Here is a 19,359-nt window from a genome sequence, read left to right on the forward strand (position 1 = left end):
AGCAAGTTGGGCCGTTTCGCTAAGAACTCCTCGGGTGTTCCCCGGGTGACTCCGCGCCCCTTCCCGGGACTCCCCAGCCCGCGGCTGGGGCTTACCTTGCGAGAAAGTGTCGGAGAGAGTGAGGATCCGGATGAGGAGGCTCAGCATGCTGTCCGCCCGCCGCTGGGCCCAAGTCGGCGCGAGCCGGGCCGCCGCTGGCTCTCTCTCCTCCCCCTCCCGCCCTTGCACACTCGCTTGCCCCTCTCGCCGCCGGCTCGCTCCCCTAGCCCCCTCCTCTCGTCCCGCGCCCCCTAATAATTTCTGCCCTCCAGCTTTATCTCCCGGGGCCTCTCTCAACCTCCGCGCCGCTCTCTTTCTCTCCCCTCTCTCTCTTCCCTCCCCGGCTCCCTCCCTCTTCCTGACGTCTGCTCTCCCTCCGACGGCGCCTCCCTCCACTGCCCTCCCCTGGTCCCCCAACGCGCGCGCACACACACTCGCTCGGCTTGCTGGAGCCGAGATGGGAGGAGAGCAAAGAGAAAGGAATTGAGGGCAGAGGCAAGGGGTGGGGAGGGGTGGGGAGAACGCGGCGTCGCAGGCTCTGAAGCAAGGACCGCTGGGCCCCGGTCTCCCCCCCCCCCCCGCCCAGAGCGCGCCCCTCCGGTGCCGAGACCTACTTTTGCCCCCAGTGGTATAACTGAGCCGGGCATAGGGTGGCAGCCAGGGCTGAGGACGAACCTCCATCAATTGGGGGACTGTGTTGGAAGGGGTGTGCTTGTGCCTTGGGGGGGGGGGGGGGTTCTAAAAGCTTTAAGATCTCTTTTTCATTCTAATCACACGCCGCAGAATCTAACCCTAGATGCTTAAATTAAGAATTCTCAATTAACTAGAGAATGTTGGAGGGGAGAAGCTCTCCCAGCCTACAAATCTCAGACTGGAGAAATCTTGAATCTGCCTCTGAGCCCCTTTTGGAGGGCTTCAGCCAGCCACGTTGAGGCCCGCCTCAGCGCTGGAGTCCGTAGCAGCCGCGAAGAGGCGCGGTTAACTCTTCCTTTGTTCATCCCAGACATCTATCCATCCGGAGGGAAAGCCAACCAAGTCCATGGCTTTCTCTTGTGCCTCCCCGAAGGGTTGCCACAGAAGGCAGGCAGCGAACGATCTCTAAGCACTCAGGGGCTTGAGGTGCAGTGGGGTGGAAAGGTGGAGAGCCGAAGTGGAAGGGCGTTTGGGAGGGTGGTCCTGTCAAGGGCCCAGTGTAAGTAGCCATTTCCTCCCCCAGTCCCTAAATAAGTCCTGCTTCCTGGGCTGCCGAGACAGACTGAAGCCTGGTCTCTAAAGAATGAGTATAGGGAAAATAATAGTCATAGGAATTGTACAACTTTCGAATTATGCTGATCCGGAGAGGTCTCCACTTCTTTTCAGATTCTAGATCGCCTGAGTCCCTAAAAGCTCCTGGCCAAGATAGCTTGATCTTGAGGCCTGGAACTAAGGCGCATAGCTCTAGTGCCCTCTGCTGATGTGAGATGGCCACAGTTCCTCCAAAAATCTTGGCAATTAGGCTGAGTGGTCCAGACACACAACCACATACAACTAGAGGACACAGAACACAGTAAACAAAACAAAAACAAAACCAGAAACCAAAAAGCTCATATTCACAAGCATAATATGCAAGGACTCAGAGAATTTTATGTTAAAAACCCCTTGCACGCATAGGCAAAACCATAATATAAAAACAGGGATATCTAGTCCAGAGATTGAGAATACCATCCCACACAGAGACACACACCCATACAAATACATGCCAGCACTTGGACATGTTAGAGTTTTTAACTTATTCATTCATTAACTCGTCATTCAATATATTTCTTATGTGCTTAATATGGTCCAGTCACAAAACTAGGCTTTTGGAATATAATTACATTAATCAATCAATCAATCAATCACTCACTCAATCAATCAATCAATCAATCTGGATATAGTGGTACATGTCTGTAATTCTAGCTCGGGAGACAAAGGTGGAGAATTAGCTGGACATCGTGGAACACCCTTTAATCCCAGTACTTGGAAAGTAGAGGTGGGTCTATCTCTGTGAGTGGGGGCCAGCCTGGTCTATTGAGAAGTTCCAGGATTGCCAGGGCTTAAATGAAAGCCCATCTTAAAACAAAAGAAACAAAAAACAGAACCATAAGTTCAAGGAGAACTCAGGAACCCAACCTAATAATGACACACCCTGTCACAGAAAAAGCACACGTGATAAACACAAATTTCCCCCTTTAGTGTTTCACTTGAGGGGGAGGGGGATCCATAAAAATGATAATGTACTGGGTTATGTTAAATGTTATGGGTAACAAAAGAGAATAAAGGAACGGAGAAGGAAGAAAGGAGTGGTTTTCCTTATAAATGGTCAAGGAAAGTGCCCCCCTGGGGTAACACTGCAGATTTGTCTCTGCAGGCCTCTGAGGACAGAACACGGCAAGTGGACAGTCACAGACCATATTCCTCCTCAGGCCAGGGAATTCTGGAAGTAAAACAGAATTTTACTCCGATGAGTGCATGCTATGGAGAAGCTGGCAAGCAGTGAGGAAAGAAGATGCTAAGATGTCCCTAGCAGCCAAAGAGCTCCTTCCCTGTGCCTTAGCTTGCCTGGCCCTCTCCCTTTAAATATAAATCTCCATCCAAGCTCTGCTCCATTTTCGCCCCTGTAACACCAGTGCTCACAGTTCTGTCTCAGCTGGTTAACCGGGTCTCCTGAGGTCTGACCGCATACCTTTCATCAAAGGAGGCATCCTGAAGCTCAGTCTTCCAAGAGGTACTGTGAAGAGAAACTCCATGTGTCCCAACAGACTAGACAGACTTCTTCCTTAGCACAGGATGTCTGCCTCCTCATTAAAATTTACCTCCTTGAAGGCAAGGACTGTCTCTGTCTCCTTAGTGTAGAACTTCTTGAGAGTACAGAAGAAGCTGGATCGCCCTTCTTAATTGCTGGAGTAGCAGAGTAGTTGAAAAGTGGGAAATGTGGGTGGACACTGAACCAGACGGAGTGGAAGATTCTCTCCCTGATATTTACTATAGAGATAGGCAAGAAAGGCTAAGATCTTAATTCTCCAGCCTGGAAAATAATCTTGACCCTAACATGGTGGTTCTCAGCCTTTCTAATGCTGCAACCAAAAAGACTCTTTAATACAGTTCCTCATGTTGCTACTTCATAACCGTAATTTTGCTGCGGTTATGAATCATAATGTAAATACTTGAACTGTAGACTATCTGATATGTGACCCTTGTAAAAGAGTCGTTCAATTCCCAAGAAGTTGCGACCCACAGGTTGAGAAGAGCTGCTCTAACAGAAACCTCTACCGGAGTCCCTTTGGGTGAGGGAACCTCAGAAACTTTGCCCTTTCTCTTTAATGTTCTTTGCCGAGCCGAGCCAGCAGCCCAGAGTTGGGGAGGCATAGCTTTTCTCCAGACTCCTCCAAGCAGAGGCAGCTGTCTCTCACTGTGTCCTTACATGTCTGATAGCTGCACGAATTCTTCCAGATGGTAGGCTTTGAGTTTCCAGCTGCTACAACAGTCCATTTGCTCATCTTTTCATTTTCTTTAAGGCGCCAGCATTTGATGTATATAGCAATGGGGCAGGAGCCAGGAGGGACTCCAGTCTGCACAGTGAGGGAAGCGTGGTGAGCAGAGGAAGAACAAGCATCCGTCAAAGCATCCTGAACCATTAGGCCAAGGAGCGCCGAACTCTCTGTGAAGGGTCCAGCCCTGCAAAAGGAGTGGGAAAAGAAGTTCTAGGCATACAAACCGCTGGGTCCTCATCTCATATTTGCAGGCTGTGCTTGGTGTCTTGCCAAGGATTAGGGTGCCGGCAGTTGAAATGGTATCCCCCCTCTATATGTGTGCAAAGCAAAGGAGATGGTCTATGGATGCCCGGCTTTCTGGCTCAGTAAGACCTAGAGCTGTCAGGAGGAAGTTCAGCTGAAACTGGGCATCCTAGGCAACCACTAAGCAGCCACCTTCACTCAGCCTTCTGAAGAAGTCAAAGACCACAGGTGGAAGATGGGTGTCATGGCCTAAGTGAGGAAACAGCGTGTCTATTAGAGAAGACAAAAGGCTAGGCCCTATGTCGACATGATTTGAATGTGAAACGCCTAGGACATCAGTGAAGCGGACCTTTCCAGATACAATGAAGTCACAAATTCTAACGAATGATTTGGCAGGGTGTAGAACTTTGGAAAGTGGAGAGTCTGTTTCAAGGAAGTAGGTCATTGGGAGTGTGTCCCTGTGGCGTAAGACTCTGGCCCATTCCTGTTACTGATCTACTGTGTTCCCTGTCTACCATGATGTGAGCTGTGGTTCTAGGGAGATTTCTGTTTTACCCGGCATCATTGAGTGAAACATTTGGAATCACCAGCAAAAGCAACCCTTTCCCCTTAAGTGGTTTCTATCAGGTATTTGGTCAGAGTGACAATAAAACAAAAACATTGTAAGCGACAACCTGTTGCTGTGAAAGGCTGGAATATTTAGGGAAAGATAGTGTGAGTAGGTTGAAACTTGTCCGGATTTTAGAGGGGAACATTGGCCAAGACACATTCCCCATGTGCACCAGCCTTGCCTGTGAACAGCTGACCTCCAGTCCACACCACTCATTTTTAGTGTTTTATATTTGAGTTCCACACAGGAAGACTATTGGTGTGAAATGGACCAGTTAACTCTTATTGGGTGTAATAAAGATTTCACTGTCTAAGCTTACAGGAATTAGAAGCTCTCTGCTTCTAGTAATTGGTCCGTTGAGAAGGCCTCTCAGCTCAGGATCTGCCCACGGATATTGTTACCCACTCCACTTCCCCTTCTGTATCCAAGTACCAGTCCAGACATTTTATCACAGAAGTCATCCTTATACCCAAATGACTCTGACTCTTATATACTTTTGCCCTGGCAGGTCTCTGAAATTGGGAAATCAGGTGTGGGGAAAACTGAGGGACACTAGGGAGATTGCTCCTTCTCCTCCTCCTTTTTCTTCTTGGAAGACAGGATTTCTCTGTGTAGCCTTGGCTGTCCTGGAAATCGCTCTGTAGACCAGGCTGGCCTTGAACTCAAAAAGTCACTGCTGTCTGCCTCCCTTGTCTTCTTTGGGTTTTAGTTTTCATTACTTTTCTTTTTTCCTTATAATCACTTTAAATGCATTAATTTTATTTACTTATTTACTTTTATTGAAAATTCACACACTATGTTCTGATCACAGTTTCTCCTCCTCCATCTTTTCTCAGATCCCCCCATCTTCCAATCTTCCAACTCCACACCTCTTTCTCTCCTTCTTTGGGAAACAAATAGGAAAAAAAAAAAAGCCAGAATTAACAACAATAACAACAACAACAAAGCCACAAGAAACATACACACCATAAACACGTAAAATTGGAAACCATAATATACAAACAAAGGACCATTAAGATAAAATAACAAAAAACAAATAAAAACAGCTGGGAGGTGGTGGTGCATAACTTTAGTCCTAGCACTTGGGAGGCAGAGGCAGGCTGATCTTTGTGAGTTCAAGGCCAGCCTGGTCTACAAAGTGAGTTTCAGGACAGCCAGGGCTACACAGAGAAAATGTCTCAAAAAACAAAACAAAACAAACAAACAAAAAATACCACACACAAAAAGCCCAAACAAAACAATATGAGACACAAAAATAATCTACAAAAGCAACATTGAGTTTGTTTTGAGTTGGCCACCTTCTGCTGCACATGGGACTTACCCTTAAGTGTGATTTATATACCTACTGAGACTCCGTTGAACAAAACATATTTTTTCTTTGCCAGTAGATGTCGATTCCAAATAACTTTTTGGTTATGGGTGGGAGCATGTGTCCACTTTCCCCTCTCAATGCTGGGACACTGTCTGGCTTGAACCTGTGCTGGACTTGGGCATGCTGCCACCGTCTCTGTGAGTTGACACATGCATCAGTCCTGTTTTGTCTTGGAGACTGATCCCTCGTGTCATCCATCTTCTCTGGCTCTTAAAATCTTTTAGCCTCCTCATCTGCATACTTCCCTGAGCCCTCAGGCAATGGGTCTGGGTGCTCCAAAGTTTCTCATTCTCTGCACATTGGCCAGTTGTGGATCTTTATATTAGTTCCCATCTGCTACAAGAAGAAGCATCTCTGAAGACAGCTGAGAAAGATACTGATCTGGTATAGCCAAATGTTTTTAGGAGGCATTCTATTACTGCCTTCCTTTAGCAGAACAATACTATTTGGTTTTCCCTAGGCCCATGTACTATCGATTCTCAGGTTTTGGGACTACCAGAGCAGTGTCAGGTATGGGTTCCATCTCTTGTGTAGTGGGTCTTAAATCCAATCAGAGAGTGGTTGACTATTTCCATAATGTGTGTGCCATTATTGCACCAGTATATCAGGCAAGCAGGTCACCATTGTAGATCTCAGGTTTTGTAGCTGAGTTGGTGGTTATCTGCTGGGGGATGTCTTTCTGTATGATGTGAATATGTGTTGTTTCCATTGGTTAATAAATAAGCTGCTTTGGCCTATGGCAAGGCAGCTTAGAGGCAGGCAGGAAATCCAAGGAGAAAGACAGGAAAGAGAAAGGCAGAGTCTGGGGAGACGCCAGCCTGCCGCCCAAGGAGCAACATGCCAACAGCCCAGTAAAACCATGGAACACGTGGCAAAACATAGATTAATAGAAATGGGTTAATTTAAGATATAAGAGCTAGCAAGAAACCTGCCATAGGCCATACAGTTTATAGTTAATATTAAGCCTCTGAATGATTATTTTATAAGCTGCTGAGGGACCGCTGGGCTGGGCAGGGCAGGACAGGAGAAACCTTCCAGCTACAGTTATCTTTCTCCTCTGATGGCATGTAGAGTATCTTCCAGTACTATGAACACTAGTCAGTAGGGGTCAAGGATCTAGGTAGGCGCCAGCTCAACTTCTCTGTTCAGTGAGATATGCATATGTTCTCTTCAGCATTAGGACCCTACCATCAGTTTTTGGAGAGCAAACAATAGCCTTGACAATAACCTGAGTTGTTTAGGGGATTCTATGGGGCCCTTTTGGCCAACAACTCAACTAGCTGTAATTCATTCCTGCTGCTGGAAGTCTCACTGGGTGGCAAAACATATCTAGTCGGGGCGTTCTTTCCCCATTATTTGCTGACTTCATTTAGATTTCTTTCATATACATGTATATTTTAGGAGGTTTCTACTGAAGTAGGCTTCCATGTGACTGTTCAGATGGTCCTCGGAATTAGTTGTCCCTCCCTGAACTCCCTGCATTGCTCTCCTATTCTCTTCCCTCCCCTTTTAATCCTCCCATTCTAGCCTTGCCCATGTCACTCCATAACTCTATATTCTATTTCCCCTTCCTTGGGGGTCGCTTATTCCATACATAACCTCTGTGGTTATATGGATTGTAGCATGCCTATCAAAGGCTTAAAAGCTAATATTCACGTGGAAGAGAATACATACTGTATTTGTCCTTTTAGATCTGGATTAGATCACTCAGAATGAATTTTTTCTAACTCCATCCATTTACCAGCAAATTTCATGATTTCTTTTTAACAGCTAAATAATATTCCGTTGTGCAAATGTACCACATTTTCTTTATCTGTTTATCCATTGACAGACATCTAGATGACTTCTAATTTCTGGCTATTATGAATAGAGCAGCAATGAACATGAATGAGCAAATATCTTTGTAGTAGGATGTAGAGCTTTTGGATATATGCACAAGAGTAATATAGCTGGATCTTGAAGTAGATCTATCTATCCACAACTTCCCGAGGAAACACCACACTGGTTTCCAAAGAGGCTATACAAGTTTGCACTCTTTATACAAGTTTGCACTCTTTATACAAGTTTGCACTCTTTATACAAGTTTGCACTCTCATCACAATGGATACGTGTTCCCCTTCCCCCACATCCTCACCAGCATGAGCTATAATTTGTTTTATTTTATTTGTTTTCAAGACAAGGTTTCTCTGTGTAACAGCCCTGGCTGTTCTGGAACTCATTCTGTAGACCAGGTGGCCTCAAACTCACAGAGATCCACCTGCCTCTGTCTCCCGAGTGCTGGAGTTAAAGGCGTGCGCCACCACTGCCCACCATGTCATTTGTTTTATTAATATTGGCCGTTCTGACTGCCATAAGATGAATCTCAAAGTAGTTTTGATTTTCATTTCCCTGATGACTAAGGAGGTTGAACATTTCTTTTGTTTTTCAGCCATCTATGTTTCATCTATTGAGATTTCTCAGTTTAGTTCTGTACCCCATTTTTTAAATTGGATTATTTGATTTTCTGGGGTCCACTTTTTTGAGTTCTCTATATAGTTTATATATTAACCTGCTATCAGATGTGTAGTTGGTAAAAAAAACTTCTCTCATCCTGTATCCTGCCACCTTGGCTGAATGACAGTGTCCTTTGCTTACAGAAGCTTTTCGCTTTCATGAGGTCCCATTTGTTTTTTTCATTTTTCTTTATTATAGTCCCATTTATTATTATCTTTGTACCTGTGCTATTGGTGTCCTGCTTAGAAAGTCTTTTCCTATGCCTATGAGTTCAATGCTATTTTCTAATTTCTTTTCTATCTATCTATCAAAATGAGACTAGCTAGCTTTCTGTTGAGGTCCTTGCTCTGTCTGGAATTCAGTTTTGTGCAGGGTGATAACTATGAATGTATTTGCATTCTTCTATGTGCAGCCATCCGGTTTCACCAGCGCCATTTGTTGAAGATGCTGTCTTTTTTCCAGTGTGTATTTCTGGATTCTTTGTCAATAATCAGGTGTCCACCTATGTCTGGGTCTTCAATTTGATGCCATTGGTCAATGTATCAGTTTTTATGTCAATACCATGCTATTTTTATGACCATACCTCTGTATTACAACTTGCAATTGGGAATGGTGACATCTCATGCAGTTCTTTTATTGTTTAGTATTGTTTTAGCTATACTGAATTGTTTTGTGTGTCTATACAAAGCTGAAAACTTTTTTTCAATTTCTATGAAGAATTATGTTGGTATTTTGAGGGGGATTGCATCGAATCTGTAGATTCTTTTGATAGAATGACCATTTTACTACATTAATCCTACCAATCCAAGAGCATCATTCCAACTTCTGATTTTTCTTTCTTTCTTTCTTTCTTTCTTTCTTTCTTTCTTTCTTTCTTTCTTTCTTCCTTCCTTCCTTTCTTTCTTTCTTTCTGTCTTTTCTTTTTTTCTTCAATGTCTTAAAGTTTTTATTATGTGTTTTTCACTTTCTTGATTAGAATTACCCAAGGATTTTTTTCTTCTTTTTTTGAGGCTATTATGGAAGGTATTCTTTCCCTGATTTCTTTCTCAGTCGGTCATTTGTGTACAGCCACACACTGATTTGTAAGTGATAATTTTGTATCCTGCTACTTTGCTGAAAGTGTTTATCAGCTATAGAAGTTTTCTGGTGAAATTTTTGGGGTCATTTATGTATACGACCATATAATCTACAAATAAAGATACTTTGACTTCTTCCTTTCCAGTTTGTATCCCCTTGATCCTCTTCAGTTGTCTTATTGCTTTGGCTAAGACTTCTAGTATTATATTGAATAGGTATGGAGAGAGTGGACATTCTTATCTTGTCCCTGGTTTTAGTGGAAATGCTTGGAGTTTCTCTCCATTTAGGTTGATGCTGTTTGTGAGTTTACTGTAAATTGCTTTTTATTATGTTGAAGTATGTCTCTTGTAATCTATTCCATCTTTGACCATGAAGGAATGTTGGATTATGTCAGCGGCCTTTTCTGTATCTAATGAGATGGTCATACGGTTTTTGCCTTCAGTTTGTTTATCTCTTGGATTACATCTGTTGATTTATATATGTTGAATCATAGTTGCATCTCAGGGGTGAAGCAGACTTGATCATGGTGGATAACATTTTGATGCGTTCTTGGATTCAGTTTACAAGTATTTTATTGAGAAGGTTTGCATTTGTGTTCATAAGGGAAATTGGTCTGTAATTTTCTTTCTTTGTTGGGTCTTTGTGTGGTTTAGGTATCAGGGTAACTGTGGCCTCATAAAATAAATTAGGCAATGTTCCTGTGTTTCTATTTTGTTAAATTATTTGAGGAATACAGGCACTAATTCCTCTGTGAAGCATCAGGTAGAATTCTGTGCTGAATCCATCTGGCTCTGGTTTCTTTTTGTTGGGAGAGTTTTAATTCCAACCTCTATTTCACTGGGTTTTGTGGGTCCATTTAAACTGCTTATTTAATATTGATTTATCTTTAGTGGGTCTCATATATCATTAAATTTATCCATGTCTTTTAAGTTTTCCAGTTGGGCAGAGTACAGGTTTTTTTTTTTTTGTTTGTTTGTTTGTTTCTTTGTTTTCTGGTTTTTTTTTTGGAGACAAGGTTTCTCTGTGTAGCTTTGGAACTCCTGGATCTCACTCTGTAGACCAGGCTGGCCTCGAACTCACAGAGATCCGCCTGGCTCTGACTCCCAAGTGCTGGAATTAAAGGTGTGCGCCACCACCACATGGTGGTGGCAGATTTTGTAAGTATGTCATTATGATTCTCTAGCTTCTTGGTGTCTGTTGTTATGTCCCCCTTTCATCTCGAATTTTGTTCATTTGGATCTTCTCTTTTCGCCTTTTAATTTTGCTAAAGGTTTATCAATCTTGTTGATTTTCTTAATGAATCAACTCTTTGGTTTTTTTGATTCTTTGCAGTGTTTTTTGTTTCTATTTTATTGATTTCAGTCCTGAGTTTGATTATGTCTTGCTTCTAGTCTTTGTGGATGTTATTTCTTCTTTATGTTCTAGAGCTTTCAGGTTTACCACTAAGTTGCTAATATGAAATCTCTCAATTTTTTTATGTAGGCACTTAGTACTATGAACTTGCCTCTTAGGACTACCTTCATTATATCTATCCCATAAGTTTGGGTATGTTGTGTTTTTATTTTCATTCAATTCTTTAAAAAATATTTAATTTCCTTCTTGATTTCTGTCTTGATCTATTTTCATTCAGTAAAGCAGTGTTTTGTCTCTATGAGTTTATATGATATCCAGTTTTTGTTGATATCCAGCTTTAGTCCATGGCAGTCAGATAGGATTCAGGGTGTTATTTCAATTTTCTTGTATTTGTTGAGACTTGCTCTGTGTCCAAATATGTGGTCAGCTTTGGAAGAAGTTCCGTGAGCTGCTGAGAGGAAGGTGTATTCTTCTGTGTTTGGGTGAAATGTTCTAGTGATATTTGCTAGATTTGATTTATGATGTCATCTTTTCCCAGCATTTCTCTGTTTAGTTTCTGTCTCTTTGATCCCCTGTCTATTGGTCAGAGAGGGGTACTGAAGTCACCCACTATCACTGTGTGAGGGTATTTATGTGATTTTAGCTGTGGTAGTGTTTCTTTTATGAACTTGGGTGCCCTTGTGTTTTGTGCATAGATGTTAAGTATTGCCATATCCTCTTGGTGAGTTTTTCCTTTGCTGAGTGTGTGTCCTTCCCTATCTCTTCTGATTAGGTTTGTTTTGAAGTCTCTTTTGTCGGAATTTAAGGTAGCTATACCTGCTTGCTTCTTCAGAATATCGTTTTTCCATCCTTTACCCTGAGCTGATGTCTATCCTTGATATAATGTGTGTTTCTTGCTGCAGCAGAAGGATGGATCCTATTTTCATATGCATTCTGTTAGTCTGTGTTTTTTTTAATTGGGGGACTGAGTGTTATCAACAAGCAGTGTTGTTTGATTCCTGTTATTTTATTGTTGCAGTGTGAGCATTTGATTTACTATTCTGGGATTATTTATTCCTTGTTGTTGTTGTTTTTGGGGGTGCATTTAACCTCTTCAGGTTGAAGTTTCCTTCTAGTACCTTCTCTAGAGCTAGATTTCTAGATAGAAATGGCTTACATTATTTTTATTATGGAATGCTTTCCTTTCCCTGTCTGTTATGATCAAAGCTTTGCTGGGTATAGCCATCTGTGCTGGCGTCTTTAGTGCCTCAGTTTGTGGAATATCTGTCCAGGCCCTTATGGCTTTTAGAGTCTCCATTGAAAAAGCAGGTGTTGTTCTAATAGTCTGCCTTTATATATTACCTGGTCTTTTTCTTTTCAGCTTTTACTATTCTTTTTTTGTCCTGTGCATTTAATGTTCTGATTATTATTTGTTGTAGGGATTTTCTTTTCTGGTCCAGTCTATTTGGTGTTCTGTATGTTTCTTGTACCTTGATAGGAACCTCCTTTTCAGTTGGGGATCTTTTCTTCTATGAATTTTGGAAATAGTTTCTGTACCTTTGACTTAGGTTTCTGCTCTTTCTTCTGTTCCTATTATTTATAGATTTGGTCTTTTCATAGTGTCCAAGATTTCCAGATATTTTGTACCTGGGATTTTTTCAGATTTAATATTTTCTTTGACTGGGGTATCCATTTCTTCTATTTTATCTTCAGTGTCTGAGAGTCTCTTCTATTGTACTCTGTTGGTGAGGCTTACTTCTGAGGTTTTTATTTGACTTCCTGAATTTATCATTTTTAGTTTTATCTCAGTTTGGGTTTTCTTTAGTGATTTTATTTCTACTTTCGTGTCTTAACTGTTTCCCGATTTCATTCTACTCTTTGTGTTTTCATAGGCCTCGTCAACAGACTCATTCATGTCCTCTTGAAGGTCCTTGAACATGTTCATCATTGGAAGTTTGAAGCCATTGTCTTTCACTTTTAGTTATATTGCTTTTCTCAGGGCCTATTGTGGTAGGGGCACCGGGTTCTGGTGGAAGCATATTGTCTTGGCTGTGACGTTTATGGTTTTGCTCAGGTATGTACTTAGCATCTGGGGTTGGGATGACTGAAGTGATTCTAGGTGTTGGTCTTACCTTGTCTGGGTTTGGTGGGTGTTCCTTTCTTTGGTTTCTGTCACCCTCTCTGGACATTACCCGGTATGGAGTGCTCCTGCATGTTGGTGGTTGGCAGAGAAGAATCGAGGTGGGCTAGGAGGAAATACTGAGAGGTGCTTCAGGAAAGAGCTCAGGGATCCTGTTCACACCTAGAAGTGGGGTCCTCAGGGAGTTGGATGTGTGGTGGGTAGACATGGGATCCTGCAAGTAGGGTACAGTAATGCAAAGAATAATCTGGAGAGACAGAGATGAAAGGGTTGGGTCTGAACCAAGAGTTGGTGTCTCCAGTGAATGGAGCTGAGGTGGCAGAAGGGGTGGCTGGCTGTAAGCAGGCTGATACCAGGCTTAGGGTGAGAATGGAGAAATCGCAATGGAGGACAAGAAGGACAGTGTGATTCTCCCACCTGAGTTCCTGCCAGGTGTGGTCACTGGGGGTCCCAGGTAAAATGTTTTTAGGTATTAGGGGCTGACACAAAGGAATAGGAGTGGCCTGGAAGGGAGGGCTGAGAGGGTCCACAGGAAGGAGGGAAGCTGTGTCCACACCAAGGTTTGGCAGAGTCCTCCGGGAATGGAGGTAGGGTAGGAGGAAAGCAGGCTGCCCCGGGGCTGGGGATGAGACTGGAGAGGTTGTGATGGAGGACAGGAAGGAGAGTGAACATCACCTACCTGAGTACGGGTCCAGTGTGGTCACCGGGGGTGGGGGTGTCCCAGGTAGAAAGTCTTTCTAGGTATTGGCAACTGACACAAAGGAATGATATAGGCCAGAAGGGAGAGCTGAGGGTGTCCACAGGAAGGAAGAGTTGGGTCTGTTGCATTTTTCAGCAAAGTCCCCGTGAATGGGCATTAGTTTTTTAAATCCCGCCTAAGAATATAGACTCTGACCCTCAGCCTTCTTCAATGCTTTCTTTGAAGACCTAAGCCCACACGTCATTAGACCCATGCATCGGGATTGAGTTTCATTGTTGTGGTTTACATTTTCATCCAAGCTAGAGCTGAGGTTGAGGAGGTAGCTAGAATTGCAGCCTGAAATAGTACAGAGCTCACTGAATACCATGGTTGATTTACCAGTGAAACAGAACAAGGTTTGTGTGAATGGAAATAAAAGGGTTAGGCTTACTAGAAAAACAAATATTTTATGTACTGTCTCATTTGGGGTTCCTAGATTCTGTAAAGTACATAAAATTATGTCTATGCAAATGACAGGAAAGTGGAAATAAAACTGTCCATAAGACAAAGGAGACGTCTAGTAGGAGAGGGAGAATGAGGCGGGTGAGGGCACAGGACGAGTGTGCTCAGCATACAGTACATATGTGTATGAAGAAGTTGTTTAGTGTAAAATACAATTTCAGGTGGGCTAAACAAAATTATAAAACTTTCAAAAGACATTTGAATAGATAAATAAACTATATACATGTTGGGGTTATTCAACCATAGTTACGAGAAGGACTATTATCTTAAACCATAGTTCTTTTTAAAAAAGATTTATTTATATATGTATTTTATGTATATAGTGCTCCATTTGTATGTATGCTTATATGTCAGAAGAGGGCATCAGATCCCCTTAGAGATGGTTGTGAGCCACCATGTGGGTGCTGGGAATTGAACTCAGGACCTTTGGAAGAGCAGTCGGTGCTCTTAACTGCTGAGCTATCTCTCCAGCCCAAACCAAAGTTCTTAATGATGTCACCTCAGTTATTATAACCCCCTAAATAGAGGCTTGCTAATGATTTTGGTAGAGATTAATTAAATATTCAGTTTGTTCACCCTTCCTCCTTAGTTATCTCCCAACTCTACTTAAAAAGCTCCCTTCCTGCCAAGCTTGAGATAAAAGGAGCAATTTCCCTTTACTCCAGGAGCCCACGTCCATGGGAAAGATGGGCAAAGGGGTACAAAAAGCTGGGGTGTGCAGAGATGGGAAAATGGCCATGCTTAAGAGTCTAGAACAGGCCAGGTGGCAGTGGCACACACCTTTAATACCAGCACTCGAGAGGCAGAGCCAGGCGGGGATCTCTTTGAGTTTGAGGCCAGCCTGGTCTGCAGAGCAAGATCCAGAACAGGCACCAAAACTACACAGAGAAACCCTGTCTCGGAAAAAAAAAAAAGAGTCTACAACGGGATTACTGAGCTCGGCTCGCACGGAGGCATAAAGAAAGTTTTTTTCTGAGGCCAGTGTGAAGAATGACCTGGCATGAGATGGTGCCCCTCTCCTGGCCTCAGATACTCCATGGCCCAATAGTACTCTGCCTGTAGCACAAAATGAGGGCCATTCCCTGGAGATTCTTGTTGAGATGTTTCATCCTGCCCATGGGGTAGTTTATGGATATCCTGGTTTTGAGAACCTAGGGTCCATTTTCTTCCCCAGAAACTACAGCTAAGATTCTGTTTCCCAGTTCCTGCTTCATGCATGTGACTCGATGGGGCTTCTGACCTGACAGCCAAACTCTGGCTAAGAGTATACTGTTCTCTCTTTTGCTGACTCCCGAATTGTACGTCAGGGAACAACCCAAGCAGAACCTTCCAGGCAGTCTGGCTGCTGGCTCAGGAGGCATTTCCCAAACGAATAGATGGAGAACGTTGGTTTAATGTCCCTCCAGCGGTTCCGTTCCAGCCTCAAAGACACAGAAACAAGGCTCTGGCCCCAAGTCCCTGCTTCCCAGCAAGAGCATTCCCTTCCTCTGCTGGCCCTTAGCCCTCACCTCAGTCTCCCTCCAGCCCTGTCCCTCAGCCCTCCCAAAGCGGAGCCCTAGTCTAGGCTTCGGGACTAGATCCAAGGAATCTCAAAACTATGAAGAAAATGTAGCCCTTCTGCTGAAGCCCAGCAAGAGAAACCACGGAGCATTCTGTCAGGCAGGCCCCTACTGAGGAGGCCTCGCCTCCAGCCCGACTCATTCCTTCTCGGTGAGAGGGAGAAGCTCCAGAGACTCAGGAAGCTGAGGAACCCTCCTGGGTGCAGGAAGCTAGTGAAACTCAATCAGTTTAGAAAGTCCAGATTTACAAGACTTCTTCCAGAGGTTTTAAAAGCCATGCACAATGGCTGGGGAGAGGCGCCTCACAGCAGCCCGGCTGTCTGCAAGCTGTGCTGGGAGTTCCGAGGGGGCAGCTTAGGTGAGTCATCACTCACAGCGGGGGAGGGAGGGGAGGGAGGGGAGCGGGGGAGGGGGCCTTTTCAGTGGTGCAGCTGCGCTTGGGTCACCCCGACTCCTGTAAGTAACCACTCACCTCCGTTCTTGTCAATAACCAGAGTAAACTCACAGCTTCACTTCGCCACGCTTGGCTTGAACTGTTCCATTGGTCTGTGGTGAGAGAGTACCTTGTCTGGGCTGAAGAGGCTTCTATTAACGACTCTCCAGAAGTCACACAATATGATCACTGGCCTTTGGTCAAGAATGTACCCCCCCACCCCCACTCTCCACTCCTACACACACACACACACACACACACACACACACACACACACATACACATACACACACACAAACACAAACACACACACACAAACACACACACATACACATACACACACACAAACACAAACATACACACACACACACACATACACGCACGCATACGCATGCACGCATGCACGCACGCACACACACATAGGCACATGCACACACACCTGAACCGCATTTTATCCCATAAACCAGACATTTGCCAGTCTGTTCCTAACTTCTGTCCCTTCACACCTGACCTCTGAATCCTGCTCGTCTACTTCCTTCCACATCAGCTGTTACCACCTGATCAATGCTGTCATGTGCTTCCAGCTGCAGAAGTGGGGGCCTCTCCTTTCACTCACACCCCCACCCGTGGACCCGTCCCTCTGTAACTCCAGTTGACTTTCTGAAGCACAGATTTAACTACATCCCTGCACTGCTTAGGACTTGCCGGTGAGCTCCACTGTCTTTATAATCAGACACAGCACCCTTCCCCCAGCTTCCAGAGCCTGTCTGGGGTGGGTGTGACTTCTCCCCTCCTCTTGTCCACCAGGTGTCTTCCAGTTCCTCGGATTGCCCAGATCTTTCTAACCATGATGCTCTCTGTTTCCTTCTCGGCAGCGTTCTCTACCGGGGCCCTGCCCCAAGCGGTCTTGCTCATCCTTCAGACCTTAAGACAAATGTCCCTTTCCACAGAATCTTCTCTACTGCATCCAGACAAATGGCTGTCTCACTATTGCTGTCAAATCCCCTCCACTTCTACCAGCAGCATTAATCACACTTGTAACTAGATATTTCATGTCTGTTTTCTCTGCTGGTTGGTGAGCCTGGAATGTTAGTGAGGACTGTCGTCACTAGAACCGGGCACCTGGAACTGGAGGAAAAGGGAGATGTTTCCATTCTGATTGCTTCAAGTGTTCTCTGGAATGTCGACAGAACTGGGCTCCACTGTGCAGAGACCTAGTAATTAGATTAGAAGAGGAACTTCCCCAGAAAGCAGACATTTGTTAAATTTCAAGAAATTATTCTTCCTTGGGGCTGAAACAGAAGAGGAGAAACGGCATAAAAAGTTTATCTTCTGTTGTTCAAAATCTGTGGAGGAGATACACAGTGCCTGTAACGTAAAGAAGAGTCCCAGGGAGCAGTGAACAGAGTGATAAATATAGCTGAGTGTGGGATGACACACCTGAGCACCGAGCAGCAATTTACAGCCACGTCACATGGCCCTGGAGGGAATTTACAGTGTTGTAACTCAGTAGTATTTCTACATGCCTCACTAACGCCCACCTCAGTCTCCTGCTCAGAGGTGACCACATCTCTTGCTCTTAAAAAAAATCTCTTGAGATTGTAAGATAATTACATCATTCCTTCCTTCCCTTCCTTTCCTCCTTTCAAACCCACCCACATATCCCTCTTGGTTCTCTTTCAAATTCATTTCAAATTCCCTTTTTTATTAATTGTTTTTACACACACACACACACACACACACACACACACACACACACACACACACACAATCTGCTCAGTCTGTGTAATGGAAGGCGTTACCTGTATGGATGTTTTCAAGTCTGATCATTTGGGTATCGATAGACATGCTAAAGTGGATAGGGTGGTGTGGGATGCGGCAGATGCCCAGGAGGCCTCAACCCTGCACAAAGAACTGCAGGCAACTAAGGAATGCTCAGGGCAGGAGAAATAGTCTCCCTTGCTCTTTTGATGAAGCAGGATGGCTGGGCCAAATGGGGTTAAGATATTTACGAGATCTGAGGAGAGAAGATATCATATCATCAGAATCCTTTTCCTTTCCAGGTGAATTCTGGACATAGACATCAGCATTTCAGAGTACACAAAGCCTCCACTGGCCCTCTGCTTTCATGGGCAGCCTTGTTCACATACCAAGAAGCCCCCATTCTTTATCCCCTGCTTAGCTTTGGTCTAGGCAGCCCCCAGGTTTCTGCCTTTTGCTCCCTCGTTCATGATTTCCCTTCCATGTGGGGTGGTTTTTGTTTGTTTGTTTTTGTTTTTTCCTTTCACTACAGACACTATCCTTCAGCTAGTAAAGTGGTACACATATTCAACCACAGCACAGACACAAGAATCCCTACAAGTTCGGAGCCACCCTGGACTACACAGCAAGATCTTGTTTCGACAGCATCACAACAGCAAAAGCCACCCCAAACCCCACTTTCCTCAAGGCCCAGCTGTGGTGCACAGCTCTCCCTGAGCTATGGTGGGACAATGCACCTTTTCCAATGTCACCGCCTGTCCTAGTCACTGTTCTATTGCTGTCAAGAGACACCATGACCATGACAACTCTCACAAAGGAAAACGTTTGTTTGGGGGCTTGATTACAGTTTCAGAAGTGAGTCCATGATCATCACGGTGGGGAGCATGGCGGCGGGCAAGCAGGTGCTGAAGTAGTAGCTGAGAGCTACATCCTGATCCACAAGCAACAGGCAGAGAGAGAGAGAGAGAGAGAGAGAGAGAGAGAGAGAGAGAGAGAGAGAGAGAGAGAGAGAGAGGAGAGAGGCTCTGGGCTTCACTTAGGGTTTTGATATCTCAAAGCCCACACCTAGTGGATTACTTCCTCCAACAGGGCCACACCTCCTCATCCTTTCAAATAGTGCCACTCCCTGGTGACCAAGCATTCAAATCTAGGAGCCCATGGGGGGCCATTCTCATTGAAAGCACTGCATTGACTGACACTCTGTTCCTTGAAGTCATCTGTTTACTATTAGAGTCACATACACATGTGTTTCATCTCCCCCTCAAAACTTCCCCACACATGTGGACCCCCTAGGGGTCTGGCACATGAAAGAATCTCAGGGAATCTTTCAATGAAATGCCTCTACCTGTCTGTTCCTTCTGTGGTCTCTGTCCCCCTTGAGCATCTACAACTGTCAGGTATTGTACTAGGAACACATGGGTCTTTGTAATTACGATGGCCAAGGAGCATAACTTCTCTGTAGGGGAACTGAGTCAGAAGCCCCCCAAAGGCATCCATCAAGTAGAGGTGGTCTCTGGATTCTGCCACTACCACACACGTTCTACTCCTGGACTCCATGGGCTGTGTGTTTGAGAGCCTGGCTTCCAT

General features: G+C 44.4%; 1 protein-coding gene across 4 annotated transcripts in view; it reads right to left on the reverse strand.

The window, feature by feature from the left end:
* Kirrel1 (kirre like nephrin family adhesion molecule 1) overlaps window positions 1-313 on the reverse strand; it is a 97,508-nt gene extending 97,195 nt beyond the window's left edge. For 2 of the 4 annotated variants that reach the window (XM_052730878.1, XM_052730877.1), the window contains exon 1: window positions 96-312. Coding sequence is in view for 1 of the 4 variants with exons in the window: in XM_052730880.1 (XP_052586840.1) it covers window positions 96-147 (52 nt within the window). In the remaining 3 variants the exon portion in view is untranslated. Of the gene's footprint in view, window positions 1-95 lie in introns of all 4 variants that reach the window. The other 2 variants (XM_052730880.1, XM_052730879.1) reach the window with 2 other exon arrangements.
* Window positions 314-19,359: the final 19,046 nt, after the last annotated feature.

This window comes from Peromyscus californicus, unplaced genomic scaffold (assembly GCF_007827085.1).
Source record: "Peromyscus californicus insignis strain IS unplaced genomic scaffold, ASM782708v3 Scaffold_9__1_contigs__length_137607984, whole genome shotgun sequence".
NCBI classification, from domain to species: Eukaryota; Metazoa; Chordata; class Mammalia; order Rodentia; family Cricetidae; genus Peromyscus; species Peromyscus californicus.